Below are 23037 nucleotides of genomic sequence, written 5' to 3'. Positions count from 1 at the left end.
TAGATTTCTGGGCTTAATGGCCCTTCTTCTAGCACCAATTGTTGACGGTGTTTTTTCGTCAACTCGTGATTACCTCTCCAGAAACAACGCGCGTTGACACTCACGGTATACTTAAAGATTAAAACTGAAGAATAATGTAAAGAAGACAACAATTTTATAGTGGTTCGGCAATAATTCTTTGCCTAATCCACTTATGCATGCACTAATATTTTAACCAGTTACAAGCTCTCTTTCCTTAGTAATGAAATGGTCTCTAACCCCTTTCTGGGTTCTTTTTGCTCTATTTATAGGCGGTTACAAACAACTAAGCCTTCTCCGTTCCCAAGGAGGAAGCCATCTCCCAGCCTCGATATTCGGGAGGGTAGGTGAGTTTTAATGATGACAATCTCAGGAAATACGGCTGACCCCTCTCATCTGCCGCACGATCCACTGACTCCTGCAGTAACCGTTGGATTGATGCTTCCTTCCCCGAGTTGACAAGACCGTTGATGGGATTGACTCGGCGAGATGCCTCGACGCCGTGACTCAGCAAGGTTGAGTCTCTATCCTCGGCGCCTGTCTCCATGTGTGATCTCTCGGCGTAGAGGGAACCTTAGCTACAACCACTCTTCCGACCCAAGCGGCCGATTCAGAACGGGGAGTCCTCGGCGCCTAGCATCGAGAGTGTGGTCGATTCCTCGACCATGGTGTAACAACCACTACTCCCAAGAAGAAAGATAGTGAGCCAAGGTCTTTAAGAGAAAACCGCTGAGCAAGAATATCGATAAAATTCTGTACAGCTTGGTCATTGCTACATGTGATAATAATGTCGTCAACGTAGACAAGTAAGTATATCATAACTTTATCCGTGTTGAGGACAAAAAGAGAAGTGACGGCATGGGAGTTTGAGAAACTCAAGGCAATAAGAAATTATCGTAATTCATGATACTAAGCACGTGGAGCTTGCTTAAGACCATAGATAGCCTTGCGCAGTTTACACACATGAGTGGGACGATCTTTATCAATGAATCCTTGGTTGTACCATGAAAACATCCTTAGATAGATGGCCTTGAAGGAAAACGTTGTTTACATCTAGTTGTCTTAATGACCAGTGGCGAGAGACAGCAAGACTGAGGACCGTGCACATTGTTGTGGACTTGACCACGGGGCTGAAAGTGTCATTGTAGTCAATACCTGGACGTTGATGAAAATCTTTGGCTACCAGACATGCTTTGTACCTGGCAACAGAACCATTAAGAAGTCGTTTAGTTCGAAAAATCCACTTACACCCAACTAAGTTTTGGTTGTTGGAATCATGGGGAACCAACTCCCATGTACCATTCCAAACCAGAGCATCATACTCCTCTGACATGGCTTGACGCCATTTGTGATATTTGAGTGCTTGAGTCACGGTTAATGGTTCAGGTGAGTCAGTGGGATGAAATTGAGCATTTAGGTTGAGTTTTTGAATAGGTTTGAAGATGTTGTGTTTTGAGCGAGTGAGGATAATGTGTTTTTTTAGGGTGTATGTAGGATCGATAATTGAAGGTTGGTCGAGTGGCTCTGGATTTTCTTTATGGGTGGCTTCGGGAGTATTTGGCAGACGTTTGGTGGAAGAGGTTCGGTCGTCCGCTGGTGGCAAATCATCACTCGAGGGTAGTGTGGCAGAGGCAGGCGCAGGAGATGTTTCAAGTGCCGGTGACAGGGGATGAATTGAGAGACTAGGAAAGATCCATTCAGTGATGATAAAGGACTCAACATGGGAATCATTGCTAACATGACGAGATGAGAATGGAAAAACTGATTCGACAAACTTAACATGACGAGAGACATAAAGTTTGTTGTTGGATGGATCAATACAGAGGTAAGCACTTTTTGTGAGAGAATAGCCGAGAAAGACACAGGGAGTGGAACTTGGAGTTAGTTTATGACTAGCATAAGGTCGAAGCCATGGATAATAGAGACATCCAAAAACTCTGAGTTTAGAGTAATTTGGTGGGATACCGAAGAGATTTTCATATGGCGAGGTGAGATTAAGTGTGGGAGTGGGCATGCGATTGATAAGGTAGACTGCAGTGGCAAAAGCATAGTTCCAGTAAGTGAGTGGTATTGATGCATGAGAAAGAAGTGACAGGCCAGTTTCAACGATGTGACGATGATGACGTTCAGAGTACCCATTATGTTCCGGTGTATGTGGAAGGGTTGTGAGATGTGAAATACCATTTGAAGCAAGATATAGGTTTAAGGCTTGATATTCTCCCCCGTTGTCTGAATACAAAGTGATGATTTTGCGATTAAAGTAATTTTCAACCAATGGTTTGAATCGAGCAAAAACATCGGAAACATGTGATTTTCTTTTGAGAGGATAGTACAATATGTATTTTGTGAAATGATCAACAAAAATGACATAATATTTGAACCCATCTATTGAATAAACTGGTGATGTCCATACATCAGAAAATAAAATTTCAAGTGGAAAGGTGGATTGAATAGACGACATGGAGAAAGGAAGTTTATGACTTTTATTACAATCGCATGCATTACAATTTGAGAACTTTGACAATGGACTTGATATATCTAAGTTGAACCGAGAAATAACATTTTTGAGAATTGAATGAGACGGATGACCTAACCGACGATGCCACTCGGACGAAGTGGTCTTGACACTTGAAAAAGCAAGTAGAGGTTCTGTGGGATTGAAAGACTTTGATGAAGAAACCAGCCACTCATAAACACCATCCTTAGTCTGTCCCTGTAAAAGGATTGCCCCCATGCGAAGATCCTTCACATAAAAGGAAGATGGTAAGAATTCAACAGAAGCATGATTAGAGGCGCAAAATTGAGAAATGGATATAAGATTCTTTTTCATGGTGAGTACACAAAGAACATTATTTAATGAGAAAGAACGAGAGGAAGTGGAAAGAGATGTGGAACCGGTATGGGTGATAGGTAGACCCGAGCCATCTCCAATCACGATGTCGTCAGGACCGTCATAAGAAGTATGAAAAGATAGATTACTCAGGTCGGCGGTGACATGGTGCGAGGCTCCACTGTCCAGAAGCCAACTAGGAGTGTTGGTGGTGTTGGTGGCAGTTGCAATGTGGGCACGTGGCTGCCATGGTGCACGTGGACGTGGTGTCCATTGAGCATGTGGCTGATTTGGAGCTGAGATTGCTGTCAATTGAAAAGTGGGACATCTTTTTTCAGTGTGACCTTATACATTACATGCCTGGCAATATCCAAGATAAGGTCTTTGAGGAGGACGGTCACCACGTGGAGCAGAGAAACGTGGCCTAGTGTTCTGAATCATGGGAAAGGATGCGCCATATGGTTGAGTAGATTTCCATGATTGGTTACGAAGATTTTGGTTGGGTCGAGATGCAATTGGATTAGCTGTTGCTGGAAGAGGAATAGATGGCTCCTGAGACACTTGTATAGATAGCTCTTTGTTGATAAGTTTTTCATGAAGCTCATCAAAAGTGATTGGTGTTTCTCGATTATTGATAGCATCAACCACTGCTTTGTAATGTTCATCGAGACCATCAAGAATTGTCTCAATAAGATCCTCTTGATCAATCGGTTTTCCCAATATTGCTAATTCATCAGCACGGCTTTTGATAAACTGCATGTAATCTGAAATGCTACGTGACCCTTTGGTAATATTCTTAAGTTGTGTCTTTATTTGTTTAATGTGTCCTCTGGTTGGTTTAGCAAACGTGTTGGAGAGAATAGTCCATGCTTCTTGACTAGTATTTGCTCGAGTGATGAGAGGAATGATTGGCGCTGTGAGTGATCCAACAAGAGCACTAAAGATGAGTTTGTCTTGTCGAATCCATGTTTGATATGCAGGGTTTGGGGATGTGACGCCATTCTTTGTAATTGTTGCTGGTGGGCATGGCTTTGATCCATCAACATAGCCATCTAGATTATAGCCGATGAGTATTGCATGAAACTGAAGTTGCCAGGAAATATAATTTGTGGTTGTAAGTTTAACTGTGTTGTGGGTTGAGATGTTTATGGCAGTGAGAGGTTTATTGGGTTCATGAGAGTTTGGGACAATAATGTCAGAAGAAGTGGCACACGAAGCAGGAGGGTCTTGAGCAGCCATGGGAGCAGTCACAAACCAGCAGTCGTTCGGTATAAGGCTGCTGGAAATAACAATCGAAGGAAGAAATACATAAAGGAAAGGGAGAGGAGAGGGACTCTGATACCATATAGGAAATGAAGGAATTATGGCATACTTTGTATTGATTCTGAACAAAATTATATACATAATACAACTATCCTATTCTAGGTAAGATCATTGATTGAAGTATTTAACAAATTAATTACTAATAATCAAAACTAAGAAACTAAATCAGATTTTCTAAACTAGGAAGATAATTAACAAAATCAATTACAACGATAAGGACATAAAATACAAGATTATGTAGATTCTCCAATAATATATAGTCCTACTTTTTAAAACTCCAAGCTTTTAGATGCTTTTATTATTCATAAATTCGTCCTTAAATGTTACATAAACTTATACAAGATCCAAATTATAGGACGCGTTTGGAACTCATTCTAAAATGATTTTATTTTTTTGTATGAAAATGGAAATAGAAACGTTTTCAATCTTAGGTAGAAATCATTTTTAAAAATATGTTTGGTAGTTTTATCAAGAGATTATTTTCAGTATAAGAAAAAACTGAAACTCTGTTTGGTTATACATTTTTTAAAACATCTAACAGTATTTTAAATAATATATTAAATAAGAAAAAGGAAATATTTCTTTCTTATATATGTAAAGTTATAACCCATTAATAGAATAATTATGTAGATATATGTATATATCTTTCTCTCTACTCGAGAGAGGAGAAAACGAAAATAAGAAATGAAAAAAATTATTTTTTATTTCTTTTCCATTTTACATGAAACTAAAAAAATTATTTTGATTTTTGTTTTTTGTCTTTAGTTACTCCAAATGCTATGTTTTTCTCATTCTCTAAGTTTTTTTCTTAGAAAATGTGAAAAACGTTTTTAAAAATAATTCTAAACACGCTGTATTACGTGTCTTCACGAATTTTCATTTTCTTTTCTATCATTCGTTCAAAGTGCTTTCAATTTAGGATATGTATTCCCGCAATATCTCTGTTGTGTCATTTCATGTTTGTTGGAATAATCTTCCCTTTTGAGTCAAAACAATTTGGACCTTCCAGGAATGCAAAGCTACGTCACCAAGGATGTGGCTGACGATCCTTTCCACTTCTATGTGGCTGACCTTCCAGGAATGCAAAGCTAAAAATCCATTCTTAATCCTAAATTCCAGTCATAATGTAGCCAAACCTTCTAAGCCCTTGTTTGGAAAGCGTGTTTGATTTGAACCGAAATTTAAATTTTGTGAAAGAAAACACTCTTACATAATTTTTTAAAGTTAAAGTTTTTATAAGAAAAAACACTATAAGATTATTCACTAGCCCATAACTCAAGTTCAAGTTTGAATTTGAGTTCATCAAATTTTAATTCAAACTCGTATTTTATAGCAAAACTTAAAACAAACTTTGAGTTAAAACTTGAATTTGAACTTAAGTTATAGTTTGAATCCAAATTAAAGTGGTTTGAACTATCCTCCAATCACAACTTAAGTCCCTAGAATACACTAAAACAACAAATTTGTTCCAACATGAAAATTTCCTTCTTTTATCTATCTTAAATTTGCTTCACCCTTCCAACCTCCAACTCTAAGGAAATTTCTTCATCATGGGATTTATAATATTGAAAAATTTGTCCTCCCATAAATTCAGGAAATTTGTTTTGAATTTATCATTCTTTCTATTTTGTTTTGGGAGATTTGAAAGCGTATGTATTGTAAATACATTATTATATACACTCACTTGTGTTCCACAACAATTACATGGTATAAATATAAAAGATACATATCAATCCCAATATATACCAATACTATATCCCATTAGTTTAATCATATCAACACAATGGAAGATCCAAATCTTATATTATACACATCCCTTCCTCTCATCATCCTCCTAATAACTCTCAAGCTCTTCCTCCTAACCAAAAAACCACAAAAGAACCTCCCACCAAGCCCACCGGCTCTTCCGGTCATCGGTCACCTCCACCTCCTAAACTCCCCCATCCACCGCACCTTCCGCGACCTCTCCCAAAAATACGGCACCATTTTCTCCCTCCGGTTCGGCTCTCGCCGCGTCGTCGTCGTCTCCTCCCCTTCCGCCGTCGAGGAATGCTGCACCAAAAACGACGTCGTCCTCGCCAACCGCCCTCCCCTCATCACGGCCAAGCACATCAGCTACAACTACACCACCATCGTCTCCTCCCCCTACGGCGACCACTGGCGCAACCTCCGCCGAATCGGCACGCTTCAAATCTTCTCCTCTTCCCGACTCAACGTGTTTAGGGGCCTCCGAAGAGACGAGGTGAAGCGCTTGCTCCGCCGGATCTCTCAAAACTCGCTACGAGGTTCGGGGAAGGTCGAGCTGAAGTCGATGCTTTCCGAGCTGACGTTGAACGTCATAATGAGAATGGTCGCCGGGAAGAGGTACTACGGCGACGACGTGTCGGACCAGGATGAAGCAAAGAAGTTTAAGGAAGTGATTAAGGAGGTTTCTGAGAATGGTGGGGGGGCTAATCCGGCCGATTTTGTGCCTATTTTGAATTGGATTTGGGGTGGTTTTGAGAAGAAAATGAAGAGGCTTGCGATGAGAACGGACACTATTCTGCAGAGTTTGATCGACGAGCATCGGAGTAGGAAAGAGAGTAAGAACACCATGATTGATCATTTGCTTTCTTTGCAGAAGTCGCAGCCTGAGTATTACACTGATCAAATTATCAAAGGCTTCGCACTGGTAAGTAGCTAGAAAAAAAATTTTGAATTCTATATCAGTATATAGTAATAATTATTTTTTTTATTATTTCTTTTTTGAAAATGATATATATCTAGAATTATTTTATATGCTATATGTGATCTCTAATTATTTTTATGCTTATTTGCATGCCCCTCCTAATTTTTCACTCATTTGTATTGTGCCTTCTGATTTTTTTCCCCCTTAAATTTGGAAATATATGGTAAAATACCTTGGTTAATAAGAGTTATTAATTTTTTTATGAAAATTAATATGTGAAATTTCAATTGACTTTATCTTAAAAATGAATTTAGATTAGGAAAAAAAATATTAAGCATCCTCACGCTTTTAGTTAGTGACGCATGTACAAGTCAAATTGTTAATTTATGTTGAAAAATTAACCCCGCAAAAAAGAGCCAAAATTGGCTATGTGATGATGATGTCTTGAGGATGTATAGATTCACACAAAACTCTAATGAATAATAATTGTACCAACCGACGGAGCATGGGCCTCCTAGTTTTTTTTTTTCTTTTTTTTAATATAATAGTTTTAATTTTAATATAATAAATACGTGTATAAATTAAATTTGGCCTCTATAAATTAATAGTTCTCTATATTTTATTAAGTTAACTATTTAGATTTTAAAAAATAAAAAATTCAATTTTATCAAATTTATAAACAATAATATAATCTTGATAAAAATAAATTTTTTTTTAACCCTATTAATAAATTCTAACTCCGTATTGTATCCGCTAAGATATACTCTAAAACCACTTTTCTGAAAACTAGTGTACACAATGTGTTGTTTTTTCGTTTATCTTTTAGTCTTAAGTAAAGTTGTCACCATAAAACAAAGTGCAAAGTCAATCATGTTTTGATTCATAAAAGAAAATAGTCAAATCACCAAAAAAAAAAAGTCAATCATGTTATGATGCACCAAAAAAAAAGTCAATAATGTTCTGATTACCAATTTGTGGGGTTTGATTTCTTTTTTTTTTTTTTTTTTAGTTCACTTAAATGTTAAACTCCTTTTTTTTTTTTTTTTTTTTTTTAACCACAGTTTAACTGTACACATTTCTCACGTGCCTGTGGGGTATTGCACATCCTCACAAGAACAATTTCACCAAAATCTATCAATTTTATAAATTCTTTTCAGATGATTAAAAAAAAAGACTTTTTAGATCACCAAAATCTATTAATTTTATAGATAATGTTATTGGCTGGGACCGATACATCATCGGTGACACTAGAATGGGCAATGTCCAATCTCCTTAACCATCCCAGCATTCTTAAAAAAGCTAAAGCTGAATTGGATGCTCAAGTTGGTCAACAACACTTGGTAGAAGAGTCGGATCTCTCAAAATTAAATTACCTCCAAAACATCATCTCCGAGACTCTTCGGCTATATCCAGCGGTTCCACTGCTTGTTCCCCACTACTCATCCGGCGATTGCACCGTTGGCGGATATGACGTGCCACGTGGCACGGTGTTATTCATTAACGCATGGGCCATACATAGAGACCCCAAGTTGTGGGAGGATGCGGAGAGTTTCAAGCCCGAGAGGTTTGAGAATGGGGAGAGCGAGAGTTACAAGCTATTTCCATTTGGGCTTGGAAGGAGGTCTTGTCCCGGAATAGGCCTGGCCCAGCGTGTTGTGGGCTTGACTTTGGGCTCGTTGATTCAGTGCTTTGAGTGGGAGAGGATTGGCGAGGAAGAAGTTGATATGGCTGAGGGTAAAGGGCTTACTATGCCTAAAGCAGTGCCATTAGAGGCCTTGTGTAAAGCACGGCCCATTATGAACGTTGTTCTCTCTGAAGCCGTCGATGGTATTAATTGAAGGCAAAATATAAGATTGCTGTTGTAATATTTATGTAAGACTATATAACGAGTTCCTCAGTAGGTATAAGTAATATTGAGCTCATCTTGTTTGGTCAATATTATTATTTTTTGAACAAATACTCGTCTAGTGAATGCAAAAAAAAAAAAAAAAAAAAAAAAAAAAAAAAATTTTTGAAAAAAAATTCGTTTGGGAAAAAAAAAAAAAAAAAAAAAAAAAAAAAAAAAAAAACAAAGAAAAAATAGGCTTAAGATGTATTGAAATGGCTATTTTTTTTACGAATGTACAGAAGTTAGGGATCGAAATTTCCAAAAGCTACATTGTTTATGCTACAATTAAAGATTCCAAGCTTCCATCAATCCTTATTTAATATTCTTTACCCAATATAACGACATCTTAAAAAAAAAAAGTGCAATATTTATAATCCACCCTCTCTCTTTGCAGATCTAATAGCTCTCATTCCTATTTGTTTGTCAGGAGGTAAAAATTTGATCATAACATATATAAGAGACGGAGAAAAAATCAATTTAATACTTTCTGTTATATTTGTTATATCGAAATATGCCTTTAATATCTTGTATTTATTATAATATTAAGTAGGTAACTTGACATTTGAAAAAACTTTTTTTTTTCTTTTTACACTTTCAAACTGTTTTTTTTTTTTTTTTTACATAAAATGTCCATACTACGACCGTAAATTTCATAGACAACTCTTTACTACATACTATTGTCAATTTAAAATTAAAAAAAAAAAAATCAGCGGCACTGAGTATGTGAATAATCACTAGGTAGCTAGATTCAGTAGATGACTTGCTCAGACCTAGTGTTGGTTGCCGGAATGATCAACTGGGAAAAAGAAGAAAAACAAAAACAAAAGACCCTATTTAGGAGAGCTTTTTAAAAGTAGATTTTGGCTTTATAGGTCTAAAAATTATTTCTAAAAGTGTTTAGACGATCTGTTTTAACTTTTTAAAAGAACTCTTTTTAAAAAATATACTTCTTAAAGATTTTAAAATTTATACCAGAGTTTAATTAAGGTATTATAAACTTTATTTTAATACTTTTATTGTTTATTAAAAAATCTAAAACTCATTTGGACTCATTAAACTCTTTATTTTAAACGCTTACTTAAAAGTCACAACTTTTAATTCTCTTCTTCTATTAGCTAAGAGTAAAAGCAAAAATTCTATCAAACCGAGAAAAAGATTCGATACCCTAAGTTGGGTCGGGATGTGACTTTCTTTGAGCAACATAAGATGAGCAGCCCGAGCTGACTCTATTGCTCATCGTTGTTCTACACGCGGTTCCATGCAAGAATATATTATCTTATAAACAACATCATGAAGATAGGAATGGTGAGAAAAAGACTGTTCTCTCTCACTCTTGTGTCTATTATATGTATATATATAACATGGTTCGTTCGCACACCAATATACTATCTGTAAATGTTACATGTGTTATACTATATTTTTTAAATATTAAATTTGAGTTACACACCGAAATAAACAATGTTACATACTAAAATATGAAAAAGTTATTGTATTACTCAACTTTAGAACTTCCACGACCAATGCTAGATATGTCACCAAGTACGTTGCTGACAATTCTTTTCTCCCACATGCACGTCTCATTACAACCAAAAAAATCCATTCTCAATTTTATTCCTAAATTACCATCAAAACTGCCAAATATGCCAAACCATCTTTCTTAAAATCTCGCCAAGACTGCAAATTCGTGAATTTATGTAATCTAACATGAAAATTTCCCTTTTCAATATCTCTCTTAAATCTCATCCAGTCATTCCTAACTCTATAGACATCTCGTCATTCATGGTATTTATAAATATTATAATTTGTCCTCTCATAATTTTACGAAATTTGTATTTAAATAAATATTCTTTCAATTTCCTTTTTAGAGTTTTGATAGTTTATGCATTTTAGATATACATTACAAATACTCATTTGTCTTCCACAACAAATACATGGTATAAATAGAAAAGGGATTACCCTCAGTACAAATCACAAGAATCCCAATATATACGATTAGTTTAATCATCTCAACACAATGGATGATCCCAATTTTACATTATACACATCCCTTTGTCTCATAATCCTCCTAATAAATCTCAAGCTCTTCCAACAAGTATCTTCCACCAAGCCCACCGGCTCTCCCGGTCATAGGTCGCCTCCACCTCCTAAAACCCCCCATCCACCGCAGCTTCCACCGCCTCTCTCGAAAATACGGCACCATTTTCTCCCTCCGGTTAGGCGCTCGTCGCGTCATCATCATCTCCTCCCACTCCGCCATCGAGGAATGCTTCACCAAAAATGACGTTGTCCTCGCCAACCGCCCTCCCCTCATCGTGGCTAAGCACGTCAGCTATAACCATACAATCGACTCCGCCCCCTACGGCTACCACTGGCGCATCCTCCACCGGATCGGCACTCTTCAAATCTTCTCCTCATCGCGACTCAACATTTTTAGGGGCCTCCGAAGAGACGATGTGAAGCGCTTGCGTCGCAAATCTCTCTAAACTCCCTCCGAGGTTCGGGGAAGGTCGAGCGGAAGTCGATGTTTTCCGACCTTGCGTTGAACATCATAATGACAATGGTCGCCGGGAAGAGGTACTACGGTGACGACGTGGCGAACGACGATGAGGCGAGGAAGTTTCGGGAGATCATGAAGGAGGTTTTCGAGAATGGTGGGGCCGGGAATCCAGTCAATTTCTTGCCTATTTTGAATTGGATTCCGGAAGGTTGCGAGAAGAGAATCAAGAGGCTGGCGAAGAGGACGGACGCTTTTTTACAGAGTTTGATCGAGGAGCATCGGAGTAGGAAAGAGAGTAAGGCCTCGTTCATTTCACCAATTCGAGTTTTCAGTTTTAGGTTTTTACAGTAAAATGCTCTTAGAAAATGTCACATTTAACTTTTTCTGCTATAGTAAAAAACTCTCAGAAAATGTCACATCTCAGTTTGAATTAAAAACTCGAATCTATGAAGTGAATGAGGCCTAGAACACCATGATTGATCATTTGCTTTCTTTGCAGGAGTCGCAGGCTGAGTATTACACTGACCAAATTATCAAAGGCCTTGTACTGGTAAGTAGCTAGAATCAAATTTTGAATTCTATGTTTGTTCTCTAATTATTGTTATTATGGCTTACCTACACCGTTTACCTCTTAAAATTTTTTGCTCATTGGCAATGGGCCTCTTGGAAAAAAAAATTAACAAACCTATTATCTTGTAGAGATATGCTAACTAATTTTTTAAAAAACCGGTGCCTAATTAATTTTTTTTAAGGAAAAGCATTCAATAAACCTCAATATCATACCTAATTAGCAATTTAATGGTCATATATCTGTTGGTCTCCGAATCGACTTCGGATGCGGAAGCATGGGGGGAGGTGGATCGTGTATAACAAAAATTTTCATAAAACCTTTGAGATACTCTATAGATTATATTAATTTATGCACGAATAAATTAATCTCATTAATTCATTTATTAAGAACTCAATTAGAAAAAATACCTGGAGGCCGACTCGGATGATAAATTGAGTTCCTTGACCTCGAACAATCCTTACTCCAAAGCTTTGTGTTTAGAAAACCAATGTCTTCCACGTCAATTCTTAGAATTCACGAAGATGTGTGTGTGGACACACATGAGACAAAACGGGTTACAATAAACACTCGAATGTCCACAAACACCAACGCATGCACGATGTGAAATTTTTTGGAGAAAAAATTTTTCCTTCTCTCTATTAGGGAAATTCGGCCAGCCCCCTTCAAGTTAAGTTCAAAATTATCTCGCGCAATTTTTCATCATATCTTATTTATAGAGTAGAAGTCAAACTTCTAGAATGAATCAAATCTCTATCTCTTATTTGAATTTCGAACAAAAATTCTCCTTTCTCTTATCTCTTGTGGCCGGCCATGCTAGGGATTCCTATCCCTGTGTGTGGCGCCAATACTGGATAGGGAAGGAAGAGAAAATCATCCTTTATCCTGTAGTCCAATTTTATTTCAAATTCAAATTCGAATTTAAGTCAAACTTAAATTAATTTGAATTCTAAATTGAACAACTTATCAAATAAGTTTAAAAGGATAAATTTAAATTATGTTCATGATTCAAATTCAAATTTAAATAATCACATTATTTAAATAATAATTAATTCTCCATTAATTATTTTTTGAGTATTTAATTTTAGAATTCCATAATTCTAAAATTTCTATTTTGCCCTTTGTGTCTGGTAGAATTATTAGGACGATGCGGAGACATATGGACCTATAATTCCGAGCTCTAATAAAATTAATAATTAATTAAACACTTTAATTAATTAATTAATTCTATTAATTCCAATAGTTACTCCACTATAAACTTGGAATTGCACTCTCGAAATTATAGATATAAATTACTTCTAAACTGTGAAGTGTCCATTTGATATAGTCATTGCATATAGATCAATCCTCCATAAATAATTCATAATTAGAGCAAGGTAAAATCCGTTAACCTCTCTAATTACATCTTTATGAATCGGAGCTCCTACTGGTCCAAGTACCGAATAAACCCTCAAGAGAATTATTTCTCTACTTCTTTCTTAAGAAGGAATGGATTCCATCTCGTGTAATAACATTCCCGGCTACCTACTTCATCATGTCTCTAAAATACAAGGAATAGGATTCAGGATCTCAGAATCCGTACCGAGTGAATCAAAAGACACAAATCCATAAATATGAGTCTGTTAAGAACTCAGGATTAAGATCATTCTATATATGACCATCGGTAGACTCAATTAGAATTTCTATACTTAACGGAAATTATTAGAAATTCATATTGTGTCTGTGTCCTTGTTCCACATAATCTCATTATGCGAAATACACTCATTCAATATCTCACCATATTAACAGTGCAGATAACACCGTTCTATTCTAAATGGGAATGACATGTATTAATAATGTTTTAATTAAACATTCCGAACTTTAATTAAATTCATTATGAACATTGTTTTTTTATTATTATCCTTAAACATTATCCTCTCGTATATAACACTTATATACAATGCTTAAGGTTACATAAATAATCAAAGAATTTTCATTGGTATTCATAAAATATTCACAAATATATACACATAAAATGATGAATAAACTCTTTTATTAAATAAATAATAAATATCCTATTACATCTTATGCTTCTAGGACACCATTCCCAACAATATTAACATTTTTCATTCAAAAAATTGACAGATTCAAGATATGTAAAGAAAAATTATAGACATATCATAATTCGAGGGCACAACAAGTACATTTTAAAGTTTAGTGAGCATGTTGATACAAGTGACAAAATCCAGAGGAACTTATAAGCATTTCCGTTAAAAAAAATCAACGTAATCAGACAGAGAAGGAAAAGTTGGAGACATTTTCATAGTTCAAAGAACACAATATATACATTTTAAAATTCAAGGATCATGTTGATACAAATGATAAAGTTCAAGGAGAATTTTTAAAATTTGTCTAAAAAAAACTTTGAAAATAAAAAGACTTTGCACTTTATGTAACTATATTTTGTCAAAATTTCACTGTTATTAAAACATTTGAAACCTAAACATAGGCATTGTTGAAAGTAGAGGAAGCCTTATCTTTTTCGATCGTATCTTTAAAATTTTAAATATGGACCATTGATCATAAATAAGTGTGATATAATGGTTAAAATTAAATGTCTGCTAGATAACAAAATTGACCATCTAAATGCTTTGTTTTTGAATTGATATATGAGTTGAAACACATGACTCAAATAGATGCAACTGTTAAAACACATAGAGCCCATTTGATAAATATTTTTAAACTTATAATTCTAATTATACTATATTATTTTTCACTCACAAAGAATTTGAATTCAAAAATTTTCAATTAATAATTCTCATAAAATTTCCGCTAATGAATTGACTTAAACGCGTAAACCAAACGAGCTCATAACTTTATTTTAAATATGTCAGCAACAAACAAGATTGTTGATGAGCGAAATGAATTTGGCTATGCATAGCAACCATTAAATCCAAATGATTTTCAGTTTAATTTTTCGCACTAGTTGAAGGAATTATGTAAACTTGCTATTTATAGAATTCGTTAATTCATTGTATCTTGGAGGTGATTAATTTATTTCTTTTTGAATGAGAACAAATAAATTACCTTAAATCAACAATTTCATTTTCTACCCAAACATAAGTAGTGAGAATGGAAGCATCCAAATATATAGAGAATTCCATGTTTTGCCACTCAAGCCAATTACTCTATAGGACGGCGGTTCGCCTTGGCTGCTGGACCTACACGATCTTTTTTAGTGGAAGCATAAAAAAGACCATACTGCCCTTTGTGTTTACATGCGGTCTGTGAATTTTATAGGGGTATACGAATCAATCAACCAAGATATTTCTTTGTTTATCTAATTGCCCTTTGATTTTTCTGACTTGGAATTCGCCTAGTTAGTTGTTGAGAAGTCAACTCCATAGTTCACAACATTGACTTGAGTCTGTATGTGTATGATTGAAATTTGCATATTCAAGCTCCACAATTCTCAGATGGGAAAATTACCAGCTGAAAATTAGCACTATAACCAAGCAAATTCACATAATTTCTAATGGAAAAGTTTCATAGCCAGAGACTTTATATCCCTCCATTTCCCTTTCTTCTTTTTCTTCTCCAATTCTCATCCCTTCACTTGTTCTCTTCAGCTTACAATCTCCCAGACAAGTACTTCATCAATTGTGGCTCAAACCAAGGCGTGAGCACCAGTCGTCGGAGCTTCGTCGGCGACAAAAACTCCGGTTCTGTCTCTTTTACAAAGCAGAACAGCATCTCTGTCGAAAACACAAACCAGTCTCAGAACAGCAACAACTCAACTCTGTACAACACAGCAAGAGTTTTCAGACAACAATCTTCATATGCCTTTGACATCAATGATGTTGGTAATAGTACTAATTACCTGGTACGCCTCCATTTCTTAGTTTTCCCTTCCACGGTTGATCTTTCCTCGGCAGTTTTTGATGTTTCAGCTTCTGGGTTCTTGTTGTTGCATAATTTCACTGCCAAAAATAACACAAACACGCCTCTAGTAAAGGAATTTTATCTCCCTATAAACGCCAACAAGAAGTTTAGAATATACTTCACGCCTCTAGAATCCTCTTTGGCATTTGTGAATGCCATAGAGTTTTTCCCAGCCCCTCCTGTGAATTTCAGCCTTGGTGAAGCCATAAAAGTTGGGCAACAACAAGGTCAGAAAACTGGGTCATCTTCTGTTTTCCAAACAGTTTACAGGATCAATGTTGGCGGTCAAGAGATCGAGTCGAATGACGAAATAATATGGAGAAACTGGGATACAGATGATAAGTTTCTCATTAGTAAAGGTAATTCAAAGGAGAGTCAGTTTTATTCAAATCCGCCTAATTACCTCTCAGAAGATGGTGAATATGTTGCCCCAGCTTTGGTCTACCAAACTGCTAGAGAAATGGATGTCAATGCCAGTGGCGGATCCAACATAACATGGGGTTTTAATGTAAATAAGTCTGCTGGTCACCTTGTGAGGTTTCACTTCTGTGACATCATCAGTGTCTCCCTCGGTGTTATAGTATTCAATCTGTACATAAATGGCAATTTCAGCAAGGCGATCGATCCTACGGACAACAGCACCCTGCTGGCTACTCCTTTTCACTACGATTTTTCAGTTGGTTCCCATGGTTCTGATGTGATGAACATTGGCATAGGCCTTTCAAAAAAAACCACGGAAAATAATGCCTTCCTAAATGGGCTCGAAATTTTGGAGATAAAGAGAGGACTTGCTTTAACTCCCGTAGAGAACGAGGAGTCAGGTAATCACTGACGGAGCCACATTTAGTTCAACTTTTAAAATGTAATATCGATATAAAAAAAAAAAATAAGTTCTGACCCTATATTATAAGACAAGTTCTACTTGTGTCCCCAGTTAGTAATTGAATACTATGTCCATGTCTTGTAAAAATTCTCTTATATTTTTCATAGTGCTTCCCACTGAAAAAATCACTGCAGGTAATAAAAAGACAAAGGCTCCAATTGTGATTGGTTCAGCTATCGGGGGTTTTGCTCTTCTCTGTATTTTGGTAGTGGGGTTCTTCAAACTGAGACGAAGGAAGATGAAACCGGTCGAAAACTCGAGCTGGGGACAAGTGCCTCCATATGTAGGAGGGGGAAGTTCTCACAGCAGGATTGCTGACCCAACCATCAATGGCTCACCTCTTCCTAACCTACACTTGGGGCTGAAGATTCCTTTTGCTGAAATTCAGCTAGCAACAAAGAATTTCAACTCCAAGCTGATAATTGGCAAGGGAGGCTTTGGTAATGTCTACAAAGGGACTCTTGTGAATGGCACAAAAGTTGCTGTGAAGAGAAGTGCACCAGGGTCAGGCCAAGGGCTTCCTGAGTTCCAAACTGAGATCACGATTCTCTCCAAAATCCGCCACCGACATCTCGTGTCCTTGATCGGGTACTGCGACGAGAGGTCGGAGATGATCCTGGTTTATGAGTTCGTGGAAATGGGAACTTTAAGAGACCACCTTTACAATCCAGACTTGCCTCGTTTGTCATGGAAACAAAGGCTTGAAATCTGCATTGGCGCAGCCAATGGTCTTCACTACTTGCACAAAGGCTTATCAGGCGGAATCATCCACAGAGATGTCAAGTCCACAAACATCTTGCTTGACAAAAACCACGTGGCCAAAGTATCGGATTTCGGCCTCTCAAAATCAGGCCCACTTGATGAGTTTGAAACTCATGTAAGCACCAATGTGAAAGGCACTTTGGGATATCTTGATCCTGAGTACTTCAGAACCCAACAGTTGACTGAAAAATCCGATGTCTACTCATTTGGGGTTGTCCTTCTCGAGGTCCTATGCGCGAGACCGGCCATAGACACCTTGCTTCCGAGGGAGCAAATGAACTTGGCCGAGTGGGCGATGAAATGCAAGAACAAAGGCTTGCTTGAGGACATAATTGACCCTTCAATGAAGGGTCAAATCAACCCCAACTCGCTAAGGAAGTTTAGTGAAACTGCGGAGAAGTGTTTGGAAGAAGATAGCGGCGATAGGCCTGCAATGAGCGACGTGATTTGGGACTTGGAGTACGCTTTTCAGCTTCAGCAAATGCCCGTGCCGAGACAGCCTCACGAGGACAGCACGGTGAACTCTTCGTCGGCGTTCTTACGTCCTAACGTCGAGCACCTTCCTTCCGTTAGTACGACGGCTGATAACGATGGCGATAATGAGTATGGCCTGAGTAATGTTGGTGATTTCTCGGAGGTGAGTGCGAGTGCAGTGTTTTCACTGTTGAAAACCGATGGTGCTAAATAAAAATATGTTATCTACTCAGTTTGTGAGTTATGTAGTTATGTAGTTATGTGTCTTACTCATTCTTGTTCTAGTATTGGAACTACTTTGTAAACCTTAGAAACTCTGTTTTGCTTATATGCCAGTGGAAATTGTTGATCTGTAAAATTGATGATAGAAACCCAGGAATTCTAGGTGGTTTTCTTAGCTGTTATTAATCAGAAAATACGAAAATTACAGATAGGAGGAATTCGAGGTTCCTCTGCCTCTCAATACAATACCCTCCGTTTCTCACTACAAGCTCTCTTTTATAGACTTCTCACTCACGGTATTCCCCATGCAAACTAATTCCTAACGGCATGCCTGACCTCAGCGTGAAACTCGATAATAATTGCCAAGTCAGCCAATACCACTTCCTACTACACCCCCTGTGAGAATCAACTATTTCCCCCTTGCTCCTCCTAGAGTATACGAATTTATTGGGAGGGGCTGGGGCTTTAACATCCCCCATCAACTATTTTCCCTTTGCTCCTCCTAGAGTATACGAATTTATTGGGAGGGGCTGGGGCTTTAACATCCCTCCCCCCCTCTTCAAGACCAACTTTGTCTCCAAGGTTGAAGCTTGGAAACTGGGATTGAATGGTGAAAACGGGCTCCCATGTGGCCTCACTGCTTGGCAGACCATCCCACTGAACCAATACCTCCGGTACTTGTTTACCACCCACCGATCTAACTCGGGAATCCAGAACTGCCGAAGGTTGAACATCCAACTCCATTTCGTCAGAAAGGTTGGGAGGCAGGGGCAACCCAGAAACCACCATTCCCCTATACGGTTTCAGTTGAGACACATGAAAGATAGGGTGAATTCTAGCTGTGGACGGCAGCTTAAGGCGATATGCCACGGTACCAATCCGTTCTTCTATCTCGAAGGGACCATAGAATTGTGGACTCAGCTTTTCATTAGGTCTACGGGCTAATGATTTCATGTAGTACGGGCGTAATCACAGCAGTACCTCAGCCCGCACGTCCTCGCGTAACCCATTCAGGAAAGCCCCCTTGAAGATAGCTTCGGGCACACCTCTCATGGAAGCAGCCAACGCTTTGAATGTGTCTCGGTATTCCGCCACTCCTCCAGTCTGCCGGAGCGCCATCAGCCGCTCCGTTGGATCTGCTTCCCGGGCGTGGCTGAATCGTTGGATGATGGCCGTCCGGAGTTCTCGCCAGCCCACGAACGGATCCTGTGCGTCAACCCACTGGAACCACCCAAGAGCTCTTCCTTCCATGCACACGGACGCCGCCAAGATTCGCTCCTCGTCTTCGATGTCGTTCACCGCAAAATAGCACTCAACCCTAAACACCCAGCCATACGGATCTTCGCCATGGAAAACTGGAAGCTCTAATTTTCTCCCTCGAAAGTCCCTTCTACCCCTCTGCCGTACCGGCGATACTTGGCGGTGCATTCCTCCTCCTTCCCCCCCTCGGACCGGTGAGCCTTCCCGAGAGATTGCTCGACCCCTCTCCGGTTCTCGCCTAGGGGGTGTCCGATCCAGATTCCTAACCGGTTCCCTTTCTGGATGCCGTCTATCAAACAGCCGAGCATGTCTCTGCAACAACTCCTCGATTCTAAGCACCGATCCTTGCATCTCTCCAACTCTGGTGTCCAGCCGAGTGACATCCTCTTGTAGCTGGGGAACTCGGTCAGCTATGGCTCCCACTATCTGAAGAGTGTCGTGAACGTCTTCTATCCTCTGCTCCACCAAGGCAACTCGGTCTGCAACGCGCGGGTCGTGGTGGACGGCGGCCATAGAATCGGTGGCTCTGATACCAAGATAGAAACCCAGGAATTCTGGGTGGTTTTCTTAGCTGTTATTAATTAGAAAATACGGAAATTACAGATAGGAGGAATTCGAGGTTCCTCTGCCTCCAATATTCAGACTCAATTCTCAATACAATACCCTCCTTTTTTCACTACAAGCTCTCTTTTATAGACTTCTCACTCATGGTATTCCCCATGCAAACTAATTCCTAACGGCATGCCTGACCTCAGCGTGAAACTCGGTAATAATTGCCAAGTCAGCCAAGTTAGCCAATACCACTTCTTACTACACCCCCCTGTGAGAATCAACTATTGTCCCCTTGCTCCTTCTAGAGTATACGAATTTAATGGGAGGGGCTGGGGCTCTAACAAAAATGTTATTGGAAACTCTATTGTGCTTCTTTGCTCCTGGAAGTTGTTGGTCTGCAACATTTTCGGTTGATTCAATCATTAAAAGAAAACAAAATAAAGAAGACAGAGAGCATTCTATGATTGGGGCATAGGCAGCGCTTGTTTTGAACATTATATCTAATCAAAGTTAAATGAAATGCGAATATATATATGCGCGCGTCCGCACACATATATATGTACTCACACGTGTGTGGACAAGAATGATAAAATGTGATAAAGATGTAACAGTAAAAAAATAGTGGTGTATTTTTTCATGTCATAGCCTAAAATTCTTTAGAAAAAGAAAAAGAAAAAAACAGTTACGTTGATACTCGATATTTTAAATGAGCATTGCTGTTTTAATATATTCTAATTAAGTTTATGGTTTACTTTCATTATCAGTGAGCAAACAACTGGTTAACTCTGTCATATTCACCTTTCACTTATTCTCTTTCTAAATCACCGAACTAACCGATCATCGGCACAACATTTCCCGGTGGTTGCTAGTAAACCATTGGCTTGCTTTCTTACTTTTATTCTATAAGTATGTGCATGGTTGACTCTCTTTTTTCAAAGCAATGTTGGCACGCAATTAGTAAACCACTAGTTTACTATTTCATCAGATGAATATAGAAATGGTTGACTCTTTTTCGGCGTCCCTTTCCCTTTATTCTCACTCATTGTCGGTAGTCTGTCGCAAATTGAAAGATAGAATCTATCATTTCGTTGTGTATGATATGAAGAACTCAAAGAAACAAATGCAATTATAAAGAAATAGATAAATACTTTTTGTAGCTTTCACCTAAAATACTCCTTTTATTAAACCTGTCTAATATTACTACTCTAATGAAAGAACTTTAGGACAGGGATTTAAGAGGTTAGTTTGGAATTTACTTTCTAAAAGTCTTCTTTTTCATATAAAAAAGAAACAAATGGTATGATTTTTATTGGGACTTTAAGAAAGTGGTAACTTCTAACGATGGAAATCCAGAGGAATACCTCTATAGTAAGTGAACATAATAATCTACGCCTCTTTTTTAAATCCTATAATGTTTTTCCTTTATATTTTAACTTAAGGGGTGCAAATTTCAAGAGAATGGCATAAAGTTAAAAGAGACTAATGATATTAAATTTGTGTAAATTGAATGTTACACACCGAAATGAACAATGTTACATACTAAAATACGATAAAGTCATTGTATTTACTGAATTCGTCTTAGATTGAACACAATATATATATATATGTGTGTATTTTAATTTTTGTATTTATATTATAATAGTATGTTATCAACATAAATATCTAATTATTAATGATCTTTATTTTGAGTCAAAACAACTTTAGAACTTCCACGACCAATGCTAGATATGTCACCAAGTACGTTGATGACAATCCTTTTCTCCCACATGCACGTCCCATTACAACCAAAAAAATCCATTCTCAATTTTATTCCTAAATTACCATCAAAACTGCCAAATATGCCAAACCATCTTTCTTAAAATCTCGCCAAGACTGCAAATTCGTGAATTTATGTAATCCAACATGAAAATTTCCCTTTTCAATATCTCTCTTAAATTTGACCTTGTCATTCTTAACTCTATAGACATCTCGTTATTCATGGTATTTATAAATATTGTAATTTATTCTCCCATAATTTTACAAAATTTGTATTCAAATAAATATTCTTTCAATTTCCTTTTTAGGGATTTGATAGTTTATGCATCCTAGATATACATTACAAATACTCATTTGTCTTCCACAACAAATACATGGTATAAATACAAAAGGGATTACCCTCAGTACAAATCACAAGAATCCCAATATATACCATTAGTTTAATCATATCCACACCATGGATGGTCCTAATTTTATACTATACACATCTCTTTGTCTCATCTCTCATAGAGGTGTCAAATGGGCCGGGCCGTCCATGGACGGCCCGGCCCAGCCCGTAATAGTGCATGATTCGGCACGGCCCGGTTCATTACTGTTACGGGCCGGGCCGGCATGGCACGTGTAATGGATTAGGGCTGGGCCTTAACTTCTCAGCCCGCGACCCAAGCACGTGGAGGCCCGCGGCACGGCCCTTATTCGGCCCGGCCCAAGCCCGCGAAACAGCCCACGAAAAGCCCATTTCATTTGGTCCAGTGGGCCCTTCGCGGGCCCAACGGGAAAAAACTGAATTTTAACCCAAAAATCCCCTATAAATACCCCTTAATTCCACCATAAATCCCACACAACAATTCACTCTCATCTTCTCATCTCACTCTCATTCTATCTCTCAACTTCTCTCTTTGATTTTGATTCTAAGCTTTTTTCTCGTGTTCATTCATTTTCTAGCTCTTTCATTTATAAAGTTCAATCAATTTTCAGAAAATGACCTCACCAAATTTCCCTAATTTCACTGCTATTCCTGAGCTTGGTGAGGAGACATTTTTTGAGGAAGAAATGATGCCTTCCAACCCCACCCCCACTGAACCAGAAAATGCTCCGGTGGATAATGCTTCAGTATACAACGAAGAAGCTGGAGAACGCAGCAGAGGAAAAAGACCGCGAACTTCTCCGGCATGGCAGCATTTCACCGAGGAGCCCCGACCAAATCCAAAAACAGGTGAGATGGAAATTTGTGCGGTATGTAAATATTGTAAAAAGCCCTTTTCTAATAAAAAGGGTATAGGTACTGGTCATCTGGATAAACATTGGAAAATATGTCTACCGTTGCACCAAGGTAGGAGTGTGGACTCCCGCCAACAAACACTATCACTCACATCACATGGGTTACAAAATTTTACATACGATGCACAACGTGCT

The 23037-nt window shown here is 37.9% G+C and overlaps 2 protein-coding genes and 1 pseudogene across 2 annotated transcripts; all 3 read left to right on the top strand.

Annotated features, from left to right (window-relative positions):
• The first annotated feature begins 5954 nt into the window (after positions 1–5954).
• LOC21392635 (cytochrome P450 81E8) lies at positions 5955–8783 on the top strand. Its single transcript, XM_024164884.1, has 2 exons — positions 5955–6842; positions 8048–8783. Exons 1-2 carry the CDS (start codon positions 5955–5957, stop codon positions 8675–8677), a joined length of 1518 nt encoding a protein of 505 aa, XP_024020652.1. The 3' UTR covers positions 8678–8783.
• A 1958-nt stretch (positions 8784–10741) lies between these two features.
• On the top strand, positions 10742–11786 carry LOC112091384 (annotated as a pseudogene).
• A 3411-nt stretch (positions 11787–15197) lies between these two features.
• Positions 15198–18721, top strand: LOC112091381 (probable receptor-like protein kinase At2g23200). The gene is made up of 2 exons (XM_024164883.1): positions 15198–16534; positions 16731–18721. Exons 1-2 carry the CDS (start codon positions 15307–15309, stop codon positions 18044–18046), a joined length of 2544 nt encoding a protein of 847 aa, XP_024020651.1. The 5' UTR covers positions 15198–15306; the 3' UTR covers positions 18047–18721.
• The last annotated feature ends 4316 nt before the right edge of the window (positions 18722–23037 follow it).

This window comes from Morus notabilis, unplaced genomic scaffold (assembly GCF_000414095.1).
Source record: "Morus notabilis unplaced genomic scaffold, ASM41409v2 Scaffold939, whole genome shotgun sequence".
Classification (NCBI taxonomy): domain Eukaryota; kingdom Viridiplantae; phylum Streptophyta; class Magnoliopsida; order Rosales; family Moraceae; genus Morus; species Morus notabilis.
Note: the sequence above shows the minus strand (reverse complement) of the source record. Positions and strands in the feature narration are given on the sequence as shown.